This window comes from Thamnophis elegans, chromosome 1 (assembly GCF_009769535.1).
Source record: "Thamnophis elegans isolate rThaEle1 chromosome 1, rThaEle1.pri, whole genome shotgun sequence".
In the NCBI taxonomy this organism is placed as follows: Eukaryota; Metazoa; Chordata; class Lepidosauria; order Squamata; family Colubridae; genus Thamnophis; species Thamnophis elegans.
This window is the reverse complement of record NC_045541.1, coordinates 2815219-2832999: the sequence shown is the minus strand read 5'-3', so window position 1 is coordinate 2832999 and position 17781 is coordinate 2815219. Positions and strand designations below refer to the sequence as shown.

At 39.1% G+C, this 17781-nt stretch overlaps 1 protein-coding gene across 1 annotated transcript in view; it reads left to right on the top strand.

Moving 5' to 3' along the window:
* CPS1 (carbamoyl-phosphate synthase 1) overlaps positions 1 to 17781 on the top strand; it is a 168560-nt gene that overhangs the window by 48545 nt on the left and 102234 nt on the right. The window contains exons 15-19 of the mRNA XM_032233904.1: positions 4400 to 4557; positions 8002 to 8130; positions 9318 to 9462; positions 10336 to 10546; positions 12960 to 13158. Of these exons, the coding sequence (XP_032089795.1) occupies positions 4400 to 4557; positions 8002 to 8130; positions 9318 to 9462; positions 10336 to 10546; positions 12960 to 13158 (842 nt within the window). The remainder of the gene's footprint in view (positions 1 to 4399; positions 4558 to 8001; positions 8131 to 9317; positions 9463 to 10335; positions 10547 to 12959; positions 13159 to 17781) is intronic.

Genomic DNA, 17781 nt, shown 5'->3' with positions numbered 1-17781 from the left:
CCTTCCGAGGTGGGTAAAATGAGGACCCGGATTGTTGTTGGGGGCGATATGCTGACTCTGTAAACCGCTTAGAGAGGGCTGAAAGCCCTATGAAGCGGTATATAAGTCAAACTGCTATTGCTATTGCTATCTGAGAGGCAGCAGAATTGGGAGGGAGAATCCCTGAGAAGGCTCAGGCCTCAAGGGATCACCAGGGTCATGTGGTCACCATTTTCAATCTTCCCAGCCAGTGTCCGACAAGCAAAGTCAAAGGTTGGGGGGAGAGTCAGATTCACTTAAGAACTGCAGTGATTTACTTAACAATCATTTGTGTTAGATTGGATGAATGGACGAGACAGGACTCAGGCTTCAGTGACAAACAACAGATCTTTATTAGACAACTATTTACAAATCCAGCAATGGCCTGTCTGACAGCCAGCCCTTTTATAGGGAGCTGTCAGACAGCTCGGCCCATCGGCTTTGAATATTCTCCCACCGGAATGGAGGACCTTGGAGGAGCCTGTTTCTTGGGTGTATGTAAGAATTAGCAATACAAATTTTGGTTAGGATCATAAGATGAGGACTTCCTGTATCTGTGAGAAAAGGCAACACAGACCAAATGCAAAGTATTTATTTATTTATTTATTTATTTATTTATTTATTTATTATTAAAATTTATATGCCGCCCAATCCCGAAGGACTCCGGGCGGCTTACAAAAGAAGAAAGAAAAGAAAGAAAAGGAAAATAAAAAAAGAGATAGTTTAAACATTCACCAGACACGCATTCGTTCTAATCGGGGCTGGACCTTAACAATGTGGTCAACAGCACCAGGCCTGCCGGAACAGCCAGGTTTTTACAGCTTTCCTGAAGGCCATGAGAGTGGGTGAGGTCCGGACCTCTGGGGGTAGCTGATTCCAAAGAGTCGGAGCAGCCACAGAGAAGGCTCTCCTCCGGGGGCCCGCCAGGCGACACTGTCTGGCTGACGGCATCTGAAAGAGGCCCAATCTGTAGGATCTTACTGGCCGTTGGGAGGAATGTGGCAGTAGGCGGTCTCGCAGGTATGCTGGCCCTAAGCCATGTAGGGCTTTAAAGGTAATAATCAACACATATCAACATATGGGAAAGGAAGCATTTCAAAGAGACTGTGTCTTAATGAAGTGGCTGGGAATTCAACTCTTTCTGGAATCCATGTGGTTCTGTTTCTTTGGTTTGCCAGTTGGGTGGACAGATCCCACCATTAAAGGAAAGACCCCTTCAGGGACTCCAGGCTTGAGCCATCTCAGGGATTCTCCCTCCCAATTCTGCTTACTCTCAGATATCTTGATTAACCAGCCCCCCCACCCCGTTACATTTTTTTTATTTTTTTGCAAAAAGTTTTTATTTTTATTAAACAAACACACAACACACACAAATAATCATCTTACATTACATCTTGTAGAAAGTGTGTCAAAGCTTTCGTGCATCTCTTCCACAGTCATTACTTACATTCATATCAAATGTCAAAGTTCTTAATGAGTCTTACTTTCAACTTATCATAGTTCTCATTTGATTGAAATTGTTTTAGTGTCCTTTTGCCTAGAATAATCCATAGTTAAAAACACAACCACCTGATAGCATTTCATTAATCCAATTCAATTCATCCAATAGCCTTAAACCTTTATAACATATTCTAAACAAAAGTTAGTTGACAAGGTTTCTAAGCCCCCTTTCCCCCCCAAGTCACTGTTTACAATTTGTGTCCAGGTTCCTTTTGTTATGATAGTACACACACATACTCTCTCTCTCTCTCTCTCTCTCTCTCTCTCTCTCTCTCTCTCTCTCTCTCTCTCTCTCTCTCTCTCTCTCTCTCTCACACACACACACACACACACACACACACACACACATCATTAACTGTATTCCTTATCCTTATCATTCCATTGTTAGTTGTTATAATTAATATTGGTGAACAAAAAACCCTTTACTGTTTATATCTATTTTCTTCTCATCAGACCAACATATATGTATACCTTATTGCCCTTATCAATTATTTATTTAACATAACCATCTATAAATTACTAAATTTCTACTTACTAATTATAAAACTTAGTTAAAATTTTTGTTATCTACTTTCATATATCCAATAACATTACACCTTTATAACATATTCAAAGTAAGAAATAATTAATTAATTTTCTAAACCTTTTCCCCCCAAATTATTGTTTGCAATTTATATCCAAATTCCTTATGTTAAACTAGTACGTACATACATACATACATACATACACACACACACACACACATATCTTATCATTAATTAACAACATTTCTAAGCCTTTTTTTGCAAGTCACTCTTTACAATTATATCCAAGTTCCCTATATTAAACCAGTACATATATATGTCGTTAACTATATCTCTTATCATTTCATTATTATTGTTGTCATTAATATTTGTTAACGAAATCATTTATTACTTATATCCAGCTTCCTCACCTCTAGCCAACATAGAAATATACCTTATTACCATTATCAACTATTTATTTAAGCAAGCAATTTAAAAATTACTAAGTTCCTACTTACTAATCATCAAACTTATCTATTTTTTTATTATCAATTTTCATATATCAACCTGTGTCCTTCCAGAAGGCATGTAGTCTTATTTCTTTTGCCATTTGTGGAGTTAATCTTCTGTTTATTTCCTTGGTAAAGTTTTTATGGACATCTCTCTGCACCTTGTTGTCTATTGGATCTCTCAGGTAATCTCGGTGCCCTTTTGCTACTTTAATTGATTTATCTTTGATTATTAATCCTGCTTCTGATAAAATTTTTCTCTTTAAAACCATAATTTTTTCTCCTTTTTCTTCTTTTATGTCTTGAAAATTGGGGTAGAGATCCGGACCATCGAGTTCCCCTCTCCATTCTCCCATTTTTTTTCCGCTTTCAAGCACTTTCACTTCAGGAATCAAATCTTTTCTTATCTTTGTGTTCATTTTTCTCTTCAGTTTTTGGAGCTCCATTTCCCACATTTTTTTCCTGATATAAACTCTATCTTCTTGTCAATTCTTCAAGTTACCTCCAATAACTTTTGAATTACATCCCAAATCTTTTGCAAAATTAAGGTTTCCTCTTCTGAAAATTGATCCATGTTTCCAAATGGTAAATTACTGCCACTCTAGCTTTAGCTTAAACACAAAATCATTTGCAATCTTCACAAGAAAGAGGTTCCATTTCCCCCCCCTCTCTCAGTGCCGATAAGGCTCTCAAAGGACAGCTGTAGTAAACACTTTGTGCCCTTGGCTCTTATCACTTTTAGTTACGGAGCTTTAAAGTACAAAGACAGTGAGATCAAAGGAGAAGCAGGAACAAATGCGTAGTTTCAAAAAAACAACAACAACCCTCTAGCTTCTAGCCTCCGAGTAGCAGAATTCAATTATTTCCTTCACTCTCTTATCTCAGATTTAAGAGGGACAAAGTTCTTAAATGGAGTTTAATAGCAAATAATAGATGATTTTTGTTAGAGTAGAGAGGGAAATTTTGATCCTTAAGTTGAAAAATAAAGCAGGAAAGAGCCGAAGAAGAAAAACCAGTCCATTCACTTTAAGAAGAGGGGAGAGAGAAAAAAAATTGCGAGGAGCGCTTCAATCCACAAAGTGTAGTTACAAAAAGAAAAGCATACTGACCAAAACAATCCAATAAAATCAATTCTGCCGCTAACTTCTTATGCTTAAGGATTTAATTTAGCATATAAAAGATCTTTTGGGCATTTCTTTTTCCAAAACAGAAAGGATTCACCAGAAGACCACACTTTCTCTTTCCGTTTCCTTCTGTTCCTTAGCCGTCCCCACTTCATCAGCCTAGGCTGCCTTTTGTCACCAGCTTGAAGTCCTTCTCTTGTATCAATCAGAGACTTGTGTTGTCCCTGATATCAGCAAGACGTGGTCTTCCTGTTCACCATCTCTTCGGGACTGTTTAGGTCCGATTGGACCCCCCAGTAGCAAAAGTATTGGCTGCAGTCTCAGAACATCGAGACCGCATGTCCGTACTGTAGGGATGTTGGCTCCTCCCCCTGCTACATTTTTAGAGTGATGTAAAATGTGGTTGTTCACAAAGGCATTTGGGGATGAGTAAGATCATGCTATCTGGAAAGGTGCATTAGTTATCATCTTATTAACCAATATTTGTTTTTAATTTTCAAACAATATTATATGTTGCTCAGAGTCTCTGGAAATGGAATGGCACATAAATTATAGAAATAACTCCCACTTTTCTTACACCAGAACTGAACTGATGCACATTCATGCCAGCTGGCCCTATATGACCCCACATGTAACATGATGGCCTGCCTTCACTTCCCCATCATAGCTAAAGAATCAGTTGCTAAGGAGAAAAGATTTCTGAACAGTTATGAATGCTAATTGTTCCAATTCATTCTGTGTACAGGAGTGGAGCTGTTTAAACGTGGCATTTTACAGGAATATGGAGTGAAGGTCCTTGGGACATCAGTTGAATCTATCATGGCTACTGAGGACAGGCAGATGTTTTCAGACAAACTGAATGAAATTAACGAGAAGATTGCTCCCAGCTATGCTGTGGAATCGGTAATTCAGATTTCAAATAATAAAATTTGGTGATAGTTTGAAATGGTTGAACCAGGGATGTGTCTAAGTGTGGAGGCCATGTCATTCTAACTGCGGAGACAGGATATAATTATCCATTTATCATTGCTCTGAATATATTTTGACTCACAAATATATATGAAGAAGGCAGAAATGAAGCATAATTCCAGTGAAGGGAATATATGGCATCCCATTTTCAGGCAATAGCAATAGCAATAGCAGTTAGACTTATATACCGCTTCATAGGGCTTTCAGCCCTCTCTAAGGGGTTTACAGAGTCAGCATATCGCCCCCACAGTCTGGGTCCTCATTTCACCCACCTCGGAAGGATGGAAGGCTGAGTCAACCTTGAGCCGGTGAGATTAGAACCGCTGAACTGCAGATAACAGTCAGCTGAAGTGGCCTGCAGTACTGCACCCTAACCACTGCGCCACCTCGGCTCTTAATCAGATCTAGGCTATATTTTGAAAGTTCAGTCTATCATTTTATCTCACTGTCTTTGCATGAGTAGTGATGCTGCTGCAGCAAACTTTGTCTCTCCAAAGACCTTACAAGTCGAAAGGTAAAGGTATCACCATGCCGTACATCCTACTCTCTGACTCCAACCAGGGAGGGTGCCATTTCTTCACAGTCCTTCATCACAGGCAGATCTACCCAGTTCTGGCCAGGGGTAGAACAAGCAGAGCCTACCCACTTCTCTTCTTCATGACCCCAACTCAATGTCAATGTCAATGGTAGAGCCAGATAACTTGATTGAGCATTTGCAGTACATTATAATTCGTAATTCGTAATTTAATAAGCTTATATGCCACCCAATCCCGTAGGACTCCGGGCGGCTTACAAATACAAGATAAAACAAAATAAAATAGGGGAAAGACAGGAACAATTTAAAAAGAACACACCATACACTCGACTTAGCTGGGGGGCTGGACCTCATTCATGGGTCAACAGCCCCAGGCCTGCTGGAACAGCCAGGTTTTGGTGGCTTTTTGGAAGGCCGTGAGAGTGGGAAGGATCCGGATCTCTGCGGGTAGATTGTTCCACAGGGCTGGAGCAGCTACAGAAAAGGCTCTCCCCGGAGGGGCCCGCCAGCCGGCATTGTCCGGTCGACGGCACCCGGAGGAGGCCTAGTCTGTGAGTTCTTATCGGCCGTTGGGAGGTACGTAGCAGGAGGCGGTCTCTCAGATATCCAGGTCCAAGGCCATGTAGGGCTTTATAGGTAATAACCAGCACCTTGTAGCGCGTCCGGAGACCAATAGGGAGCCAGTACAGCTCGCGGAGGATAGGTGTAACATGGGTGTAACAAGGTACACCCGATATCGTTCGCGCGGCTGCATTCTGGATCAGCTGTAGTCTCCGAACACTCTTCAAGGGCAGCCCCATGTAGAGCGCAGAGGAACTTTAGATCTTAGATCCTTTCTGACATTTTACTTGAGGGTAATTGTTTTTGAGCAAATAACTTCAATTTTTAATATTATTTAAATGCTAACATGATTTAACAACTAACTCAGAATGTTTTTTGTCCTATTAAAGTCCATAGATTATAAGGTAATGAACAATTCTATTGATGGTTAAGGTTAGGGCAATGAATTTGTTTACCTCCAATAGCAGTTAGACTTATATACCGCTTCATAGGGCTTTCAGCCCTCTCTAAGCGGTTTACAGAGTCAGCATATTGCCCCCAACAACAATCTGGGTCCTCAGTTTACCCACCTCAGAAGATGAATGAATCATTCCAATTTTGTCATGACTTTTATTTTCTAATCCCTTTTTTTTAACTGCTAAAGAGAGTTACCCTTTCTCTCTCTTTTATGGAATCTTTTTGCATGCTTGTTTTTGTCCTGGGTTAATTGTACATTTGCAGGTAGAAGTGTACTATGTGTGCACTTAAGAATTCCTGAGAGCAGATATTTGACTTGAGCAATGATTAGTGAAGCAGGTTTCACAATTATAACAGAAAAGAGATTTATTTAAGGATATATAGACAAAGTCTAGCAGTTAGCTAATGATATCCTCCCAGGAGATGAATGAAAAAGTCCGTGCTTTATATATATATGCATGAGAAGAAAGGCAAAGGCAAGTGAGTAGAAGTTAGCAATTTCTTAGACAAAAAACAGGGGAGAATAATACAGAAAGAGAGCCGAGAGTAAATCCTTAAATCTCTACCTACCATTACTCATTGTGGTCAGTTAGTCATAAGGTGATGAAAAGTCAATGTTATTGAATATCCTGAGAGAATCTTGTTATCTATTCCAATGAAGCGTGTACACAGGAATATGTAAAATTGTTCAATGAAGTTTTTTTTTAAAAATCACCATCCCCAAACCTAGCTTTCCCAGATTTTTTTCAGGGAAGTTATTAGAGTAAATTTATCTACCATTTGTCCTAATTGAACATTAAGTATTAACTTAATCGGCATCTACAGCAGTGGTGGGATTCAAAATTTTTTACTACTGGTTCTGTGGGCATAGCTTGGTGGCCATGGCAGGGGAAGGATACTGTAAAATCTCCATTCCCTCCCCACTCCAGGGGAAGGTTACTGCAAAATCCCCATTTCCTCCCGATCATCTGGGACTAGGAGGCAGAGAATAGATGGGGGTGGGGCCAGTCAGAGGTGGTATTTACTGGTTCTCCGAACTACTCAAAATATCCTCTACCACTTTTCCAGAACTGGTGGGAACCTGCTGAATACCACCTCTGATTTACAGGCCTAATTTATAACTGTTTAACTGTTTATTAAATTTATAGGCCGCCCAATCCCGGAGGACTCCGGGCGGCTTACAGAAACAGAAATTAAGAAAAATTAAAAACAGATAAAACACAACAAATTTTAAAAAAGACACAACATGCACCCAGTCTAAGCAGGGCTGGACCTCAATCCAGAGGTCAACAGCCCTAGGCCTGCCAGAATAGCCAGGTTTTAATAGCTTTTTGGAAGGCCATGAGAGTGGGTAGGGTTCGGATCTCTGCGGGTAGCTCATTCCATAGGGCCAGAGCGGCAATAGAGAAGGCCCTACTCTGAGGCGTCACCAGTCGGCATTGTCCAGCTGATGGCACCTGGAGAAAGCCCATCCTGTGCGATCTTATCAGTCTTAGGGAGGAGTGCGGCAGAAGACGGTCTCGCAGATATCCGGGTCCTAGGCCATGTAGGGCTTTAAAGGTAATAACCAGCACCTTGAATCGTGCTCAGAGACCAATAGGAAGCCAGTGCAGCTCACTGAGGATAGGTGTAGTGTGGGTGTACTTAGGTACACCCAGTATCGCTCGCGCGGCTGCATTCTGGATTAATTGTAGTCTCTGAACACTTTTCAGGGGCAGCCCCATGTAGAGCCCCATAATATAGCATGTTATGCAGTAATTCAATGATGCAGAGAGATTTTCTATCTACTGTTATCTTATTTTCTGTTCATTTTTGTGTTGTGGCAGATAGAAGATGCCTTGGAAGCAGCAGAAAAAATTGGCTACCCTGTTATGATCCGCTCAGCTTACGCCTTGGGAGGACTAGGATCAGGTTTATGCGTTGACAAGGAGCATCTCCTGGATCTTGCTACCAAGGTATTGTTCTGGTGGGTCTTCGGTAGTATTTTGGTATCACATCTGAAACTTGAGGATCATCTGCCCAGAGTCACCTGGTCAGCTGCCCAAGGTCACCTTGCAGGGGAGATGGGCAGCATAAACATTTAATAAATGAAACACATAAATCCAAGGTAGAAATCAGGGCACAGCAGGGAGTCTCATAAGCCATATGTTGGCTCATGACAGTGCGTACACTGAAAATTCAATTTCAGCACCTATGTTAGTATACGATAGGAACATCAAGCACCATCTGAATATTAGTGTAATATTATATAACTATTATTATACAATTATATAAAAATATAATAATTAGCACTTCAACACTGATTTAAATCCATCAGATACTGAAAAAATAGGTCTGTACATTAGACATTACTTCACTATTACAGCTATTTTAAGTTAAATAAGTACATATAAGTCTAACTTATATGTATATAGCTATACCCTTATAACTGTAACTAATCAAAAAATAAATAACTGTAATTTATAACAAATAAATAATTATTCTATAAGATAGATATGAAAACTGCCACAAGTATCATAATAATGCACGGTAACAAGAAACACATGTAAAATTGGAAGTTATTTAAAAATAAACACCCCAAAGTAATAACAATGGTTTGAATAGAATGTTCTCAAATGATTTTTTTAAAAATAAGTTAATTTAGAGAGGAAACTAGCATTCCATTTCCTTTTACCCTAGTCCATGTATTTTCTAAGCAACTAGCAAATTGAGTCTGAAAATTCATTTATCCATTTTCACATTTTAATATTGATAATATTGAGCCGAGGTGGCGCAGTGGTTAGAGTGCAGTACTGCAGGCCACTTCAGCTGACTGTTATCTGTCAACCATTCAAAGTTACAATGGCACTCAAAAAGAACATCTGTCTGTCCCTATCCACACCACCTTCCATGCTCCCTGCAGTGACCATCCACACTCTAAAGTCTTGTTTGTGGCATCCCATGTTTCATGACAATAAGTAGGTTTTTTGAAAAATTTCACTGAAAGTATTGTGCATTAACAGCCAAGCTGTTCTTGCAAGTCTGTTTTTATTAATAGAAATGGCCCTTTGACAGCAACTATGTTTTGAGAGCACTAAGGAATGTTAATTTTTTTAGCAGAATTATAAATATTTACGACTTTCTCTTTGCTACAATCATCAAGGCATTTGCAATGACCAGTCAAATTCTTGTGGAGAAATCAGTGGTAGGATGGAAGGAAATTGAATATGAGGTTGTGAGAGATGCAGCCGACAATTGTATCACTGTCTGCAATATGGAAAATGTTGATGCAATGGGAGTTCATACAGGTATGTTTCCTGAGCTCATTGTCATATTGTTATTTAAAACTTTGTCACTGGAGTCCCAAGCTTAGTTCTGACATCTGTGGGGCTATAGTATTGATCCAATATCCCTAATCCAGTCTTAACACCAAACAAACCCTTTAACCTTCAGAACCATCTCTGTCCAAGATTTGGACGTTTTGACCTCAGAGATTGCCAGTTAGGGATAGGAGAGGGTTGGTTAATCTTTGACTTATTAAAACAGCCATGTTGTTTGCAAGCTTGAGCTTTGTTTTGCTTGAGGTATATAAATGAAAAAGCTGCTTTAATTATTACAAAAAAGTCTTTTTTTAATGCACTCCCGAATTTCATGAATCACTTCTTTCAAATACTTGGCACAAATCTAATATGCATCAATAGCTTCAAGGAATCTTGAAAAGATTTGAAATTGTAAGGAATAATTCATTCATCCGGAGTATTATTGCAACAGGTGGGTACATATATACAGTAGAATGCAGTTATTTTATTACAGATGCAGGTTCATCAAAATTATGTGGAATTCAAAATACAAAGAAACAAAAGATAGTTAAGAGTTGGTCAGCATGTTACCATCTTTCTACTTAATGTGTCTTATAATGCATGTGTGTATGCAAAGGTATATGTATGTTATTTGTACGTTGTCCACTTCTAAAGGCTCAATGTAAATTTTATTTTAAATTGTATCAAATAAATAAATTTGCTTCCAGAACTTAGTACATTTATTCCCATGCATTTTAGTTCTGTGCAAGTTTATTGATAATCTATTGGCTTAAAATATGTCTCTAGCATTAATAGAGACCAAATCTTGCACGGTTAAGTCATGATAACTGCTATCCAATTCTTTTTCTTCTTCAATATTAGGAGATTCTATTGTGGTGGCTCCCAGCCAGACCCTTTCAAATGAAGAATTACAGATGCTACGGAAATCCACCATCAACGTTGTCCGCCACTTGAACATTGTGGGAGAGTGTAATATCCAGTATGCCTTAAATCCCACCTCTCTGGAGTACTGCATCATTGAAGTTAACGCTCGACTTTCTAGAAGCTCTGCCTTGGCCTCGAAGGCCACAGGGTAAGGCTGGAAACAGTAGCAATAGCAATAGCAATAGCAGTTAGACTTATATACCGCTTCATAGGGCTTTCAGCCCTCTCTAAGCGGTTTACAGAGTCAGCATATCTCCCCCAACAACAATCCGGGTCCTCATTTCACCCACCTCGGAAGGATGGAAGGCTGAGTCAACCTTTGAGCCGGTGAGATTAGAACCGCTGAACTGCAAATAACAGTCAGCTGAAGTGGCCTGCAGTGCTGCATCCTAACCACTGTGCCACCTCGGCTCTGTAATGGGTGGGCAGCTACGTAAAGGAAGCGTTTGGATTTTTTTTAAAAAAAGAAAAAGCCTTTGGAAATATTTAAAGAGCCGAGGTGGCGCAGTGGTTAGGGCGCAGTACTGCAGGCCACTTCAGCTGACTGCTATCTGTAGTTCGACGGTTCAAGGTTGACTCAGCCTTCCATCCTTCCGAGGTGGGTGAAATGAGGACCCAGACTGTGGGGGCAATATGCTGACTCTGTAAACCGCTTAGAGAGGGTTGAAAGCCCTATGAAGCGGTATATAAGTCTAACTGCTATTGCTATTGCTAAATAGGTAGCCAAATATACAGTAATTTCAGTTAAATTCATGAATGCCTTCCTCATATATTTAATATTTTTTCTAATTCTGTTATGTTAAAATTAATAATTAAGTGTATGGAGAGACTTCGCAGGGCTGCGTGCTGCCTTCACCCTCAGGCTGGACACTTCTGCTAGAGCTGCTTGATTATCAGTACTGGATGTCACACATGTCGGCTTTGATGCCTTTTCTTCAAGGATTCCTTTCTTGCCTGGAGTGAAAAATTAAATTCTGTAGGTGTACAAAGTATGCTGTAACCTTGGGGGTTATTTCCCCCTCCTTCTTCTTTTCCTCGGTAGTGGAAATGCTGAACACAGCTCAAGCAGGCCTTACCAGATATTCCCCAAGTCTTCCAGAAATCCATGAAGAAGCTAGAAAGATTCTGAAACCTTGAAGAAAAACATTGAGCAAAAACAAAGTCCTGTCTGTTTTGAAGAAAAATAAGTTGTCTCTGTGCCTAGTGGACCAAATCTAAGCGGTTTGTGCAGCTGCTGTAGGGTTGAACACTGGATCAGTGTTTCTCAACCTCAGCAACTTTGTAAGATGTGTTGGTACTCCAGTTCCCAAAATTCCAGCTGGTTAGGGAATGCTAGCTGGGGAATTCTGGGAACTGAAGTTCACATATCTTACAAAGTAGTCGAAGCTGAGAAATACTGAATTAGACGATCCTTGTGATCTTTTTCAACTCTACAATTTGTGATATGCAAAAGCTTTTGAGGAGCCGAGGTGGCGCAGTGGTTAGGGTGCAGTACTGCAGGCCACTTCAGCTGACTGTTATCTGCAGTTCAGCGGTTCTAATCTCACTGGCTCAAGGTTGACTCAGCCTTCCATCCTTCCGAGGTGGGTGAAATGAGGACCCGGACTGTGGGGGCAATTTGCTGACGCAATTTGCTAAAAATCTGTAAACCACTTAGAGAGGGCTGAAAGCCCTTTGAAGCGGTATATAAGTCTAATTAATAAATAAAAATAAAATAAAAATAAGTATTCTCTGTCCTTTCCCCCCTCAATAGTCTCTTTTGATTGGATCCATCACTTGTGTGTAAATGCAAATAAAATACTTTTACTATGTATATGGTCTTCCAAGCATTAACCAACCATGGTTTTATTTGCTGTACTCAAGATCAAATGAATACTGTATTCTGCATTTTCAGTAGCCTAGACAATAATTGTAAGAAATATACAATGTTTATGCCCTTCAAACATGCTGAAGAAATATGGGCAAAAGAAGCTACACAACTAATCTGTTATGAGCTGGGCCCAATATTTAACATTTATTACATGAACTGCATTTCCAAGCAGTGAGCAATAAATGGAAATATAATGTCACTTAAAAAACCAATTCTTTAAGTGTTTATCACTGGAAGTTTTCTACTAATGTTTGGATAGTCTGAAGATTCCTGATTTGCGCACAGGGTTGGACTAGAAGATCTCCAATACAGGAAGTACTTGCCCATTCACTTAATAACCATTCAATGTTACCACAGCATTGAGAAAAGTGACTTATGACTGTTTTTCACCCTTACAATCATTATAGCATTTCCATGATCAAAATTCAGATACTTGGCAATTGATTCATATTTATGACAGTTGCAAAGTCAAGGGGGAAGTCAGTTTCACTTTACAATCATATTACAACTACAGTAATTCACTTAACAACTGTGGTAATAAAGGTCATAAATTGGAGCAAAACTCACTTAATAACTGTCTCACTTATCTAAAGAAATGTTGGGCTCAGTTATGCTAATACATACCTGAATACTTTCCAATCTATGATTCTGATTACCTATGTAAATATTTCTTTTTTGTTCTTAATGCCAGGTATCCTTTGGCATTTATAGCTGCCAAAATAGCCCTTGGGATCCCACTACCCGAAATTGAGAATGTCGTATCTGGAAAGACCACGGCCTGTTTTGAACCAAGCTTGGATTACATGGTAACCAAGATACCACGCTGGGATCTTGATCGTTTTCCAGGTGCATCCAACAAGATTGGGACCTCAATGAAGAGTGTGGGTGAGGTGAGTCCAGTGTGTCCCTCCTTTTCTGAAGAAATAATATTCTTCTCAAAACATTATTGAGATCATTTGGCAATGTTGAGGATAATGTTGGGAATGGGTAGGGAGAAGAAGATGCAGTAGTTCAGAATGTTTCTCAGACACACCCTTACTCTAAGTTGTGTAACTCATGGCAGAGGGAAGATGAATTAGAACTCTTCTTTGATTTGTAGTTCTACCCATTAACCATTGCATTTTACATTCACAACCACAATAAACACCATTTACCAGCAATAAATAACCCATTTCAGGCTGAGGATTGCTCTTAGTGAACTCCTAGCTTAGAAATTGTATTTGTGTGTGTGTGTGTGTGAATTCCAACAAGTGGGCGAGGCCAAAATAAAAACAAAAATGTATTTAACTATAATTGTATGACTATCCACATATTGAATTATTTCACCTTTATCTAGATTACCATTTGGTGACCTTTTGGGAGGCATTCTAGATGCATGGCTGTAAAGTAACCATCCTCTGTTACCAAATGTGATGTTCCCGTGGGTCGCCCATGAGGCCAATGTTGAGAAAAGACAGGAGACGACCTTTCTCGAGATGGAGCGACCCAGATTGGGGTCTGAGAGCCCCTTTTATTGAGATAGGACAAAGGCAGGAGGAACAATAGCATGTGCTTAAAAACAGCCTGTAAAAGTACAATTTCTAATCTACTGCTCAGTCTATATATGGTTAAATCCTGGACGTCAATGGTAGGGCACATCTCAGAATGTTATGGCGTTCTAGGAGTTTGTTTTCTCCTGTGCGATTCAGCGTGACTCTGCATCTATATTACAACACATGGCTAGGGAATTGAGGGAATACCACCCTCAAAATTGTTTTACACTACAATTGTCATCAGTCAAATTGGTGGGAACCATTATTCATGCTGGCTGGGATTTATGAGAGTTATAATCTGAAATCTCTGAAGATCCTCTATGTGAAGATAATCTATGTGATATACCCATGCTTTAAATAATTATAGCTTCCTTTTTCCAGATTCTTCCGCATCAAAGTTTGTGAGCTAACAAGGATTCTTCCTACCTGATTTTTCTCACTAAATTGCCAGGGAATTGCCTAGGAATAGAGAATTATTTTCAAAGTCAAAGTGTGTGATGTAAAAAGTAGAAAAGAAAAATATTAGAATGCCACCCATTATAATTTTATAGTGCTCTCAAGGACAACTTGAGGAAAGCTGGCTTAAGCTTTGTGTATGGAAGGAATATTCTTATTAGTTGTGCCAGAAATAGTGGAAGGATTTCATCACTCTTTGTGCAAATATCTCTAAAATTCCAGGTTCTCATATTCACTGGTAAAATGGAGCAGTTCAAGCCTGTTCGTTTATTTACGCTCATGATAGGAAAGGCTGCTTAACAAGAAGTCAATCAGTTTAGTCTGAGGACTGAATTATCACTGACTGTTGCATACATGATGCAGAGCATGGGTCCTTCCTTGTATATACATCCTCTTGTAGAGCCGAGGTGGCACAGTGGTTAAATGCAGCACTGCAGGCTACTTCAGCTGACTGCAGTTCTGTAGTTCGGCTGTTCAAATCTCACCGGCTCAAAGGTTGACTCAGCCTTCCATCCGTCCGAGGTGGGTAAAATGAGGACCCGGATTGTTGTTGGGGGTGATATGCTGACTCTGTAAACCGCTTAGAGAGGGCTGAAAGCCCTATGAAGCGGTCTATAAGTCTAACTGCTATTGCTATTGCTATTCCTTGTATATATATCCTCTTGACTTTTTCTTCCTCACAGAGTGGATGCCTCTGCTGACTAGTTGTCATATTTGCTTATATGAGCTAGAAATGACACTATCTACTTTTGCAGTTATTTTGCTGTTAATTTTGGAATGAATCCTTTTAAACAGTTCTTGCTGTGAATGTTACGTTTGAGTATTAATTCATTTTATGACAAATTAATGTGCTGAATCATTTTGAGATAAGAAAGGTGACATGGAAGTATAAAGATAAATAGAGGCTCATGCATATGGTAATTTTTATTTAATAACTGTCCATCAAAACCACGAATATTTAACAATGGGGACAACGGAGTTTCTTGTTGCTTCCATAGATGAGTGAATAGGTTCATGAAATAACTTAGAATAGGGTTGATCTTTCCATAAATGTTTGAATTTTCTGTTATTTGAACTATTTCCAAACTGCTGGGAATTTCAACCTTCCTTAGAAATGCCTCTCTGTTTCTGTACTTTTTAATGAAAGTGTAACTGCAAATCATACTCATGATTCATTCTTGAGGCAAGTAATGGCCTTTTCTGCTCTTTTTTTAAATTGCCTGTTAATGCATTTATTTTTCAATGAGAACATTATCATTCAGTCTATATTTCTAGAGCCAAAAATTATGACAAGAGAAAATACCTTTTTTTCAGACTTCCAAAAACTGTTGGGGAAGCGTACCATTCTTACAGAGAATGTTCAGTGAATCTCTTTTTTGAGTTTTACAAGGCAAAAATGGGAAGGATAATTTTGAAAAAATGAACTAACAGTACACTGTGTGCTTAGATTGTCACGAACAGTTGCTTAAGATTAGATTTTTTTTACCCATTTCCAGCCAAAGACCAAGTGTTTATTCTGAACATAATTGCTCTTAACAAGCCAAGTAAGGTTCTTTGCCCCTGCTATTCCTTCTACTTAAACTTTCATCCATAGGCATTTATTCCTAACCATGATGACATCAAAATGATGAAAAGAGTGTTGTGGATCACAGCGCAATGCAACATTATAACACATGGTTCAACCCTTGATCTCTGCCTCCATAGACATTGATGTATCTATTTTAGAATTATTAAAATGTACAAACAAAAAACTTGGATCTTATCATATTATTGGAGTTGTAGCTTGGTTATTGTTTTTCAAGTTATGACAGTCACAGAAATCTTTAGTTTTGATATTAGGAAGCATTTGAGAGGACAACTTTCTATTTGTAGGAGCCGAGGTGGCGCAGTGGTTAAATGCAGCACTGCAGGCTACTTCAGCTGACTGCAGTTCTGCAGTTCGGCTGTTCAAATCTCACCGGCTCAAGGTTGACTCAGCCTTCCATCCTCCCGAGGTGGGTAAAATGAGGACCCGGATTGTTGTTGGGGACAATATGCTGACTCTGTAAACCACTTAGAGAGGGCTGAAAGCCCTATGAAGCAGTATATAAGTCTAACTGCGATTGCTATAACTGCTATTTGTTGGAAAGGTATGGTGATTTTAGTAAACCCGTGCGTGGTGTGAGATTTGCTTAATGTTTTCTCTTTTTATATAGTTGACACAGTGTCCCTTCCAACTCTTGTTATTTTGGATTCTTAAGATCTACGCAGAAGGAATACTTTGAATAATAATGACTAAACTGAATATCAAAATTCAATGGGTTCCCTTGTCAGAATTTTTTTAAAACTTCCACTCCTCTTTTTTCTTCTTCTAATAAAACATTATATTAAACATAGTAGAAAGAGCATGGCATTTAAAATTTTAATTTAGGACTCTCTGGAGTAATATTGACACATTCATCTGTAGGTTTTAAGAAGAATGGAATGTGACATAATGGGTAAATCATGCAGTTAATTAACTAATTATCCAACAGTTTTGCAAAATATACTCATTAATAACATATTTGCTTGTTGTCAGACTTTTTTTCTTAATCGTTTTAAAACATATTCTTTGGATGTACTATTTTGACATTCAAGGCTTTCTTTAGAGGTTTAGGTTCATTTATTTTTTTACCGTTTTACCGTTTTCTACTGTTGTGGAAAAAAAGAAAACTTTACACAACTCCATTCTGGAAGAGCCTATTGAGCCTAATAATATACTATCTGAACATTTGTTTTACAAAAAAGGGATATGCAAAGCTTGTTTATGATGTATAAATGGGTGTGTCAACCATCTGATTAACAGACCCAATAAAAGCAAGCATCTTCAGGATCTAAAATTCCCAAAGCAAGGCTTTATTGAGTACATCATTCCAACACAGAAGAAAGCAAAGCCAATTCTAAATTTTCCCATGCAACCCTGCATAATTAAAAATGAGTTTCATCCCCTCCTCCCATGGGACGGGTCACACTGTCCAATTAAGCATTCGCCTGTTGTTTTGATAACAGTCCATGTCTTGGCTGACACCTGCAGAAATGTCCTTGGCTCTCATGGTTGAAGATTCTAGCCTCCACATTCCATTTCCTTCCCTCCCCCCAGTTCATTGAAAAACAATAATAGTCACAGGAAGCTTAAGCATTTTTCAATCTTGAGAGGGTACTTTGCCTCATTGAAACAGCCCTTTGATATAAAATGAAACAAGGTTGTGTTTTCAATTGTCGGAGCACAACCTGGTTGCTTTGATCTGTAATAGGGGCTACTGTGACCCTGAATACAGGCCATATTACCAAAATGAAGCAGGTGATCCAGGCAGATAAATCTCATTCGCCATGGGCGAATAGGCGGCAATATACATTTAATAATACATACCTAAATAAATAAATCTCCAGACATTGCTGCGCCCAGGCAGAACCAATTGCTTGCAGGAGCTAAGATGCCTAATTGAGGTGGATCTTCACTAGTCATCCCAGGTCCAGTCATATTCTTTCTTTTACTTTGAGTTCAAA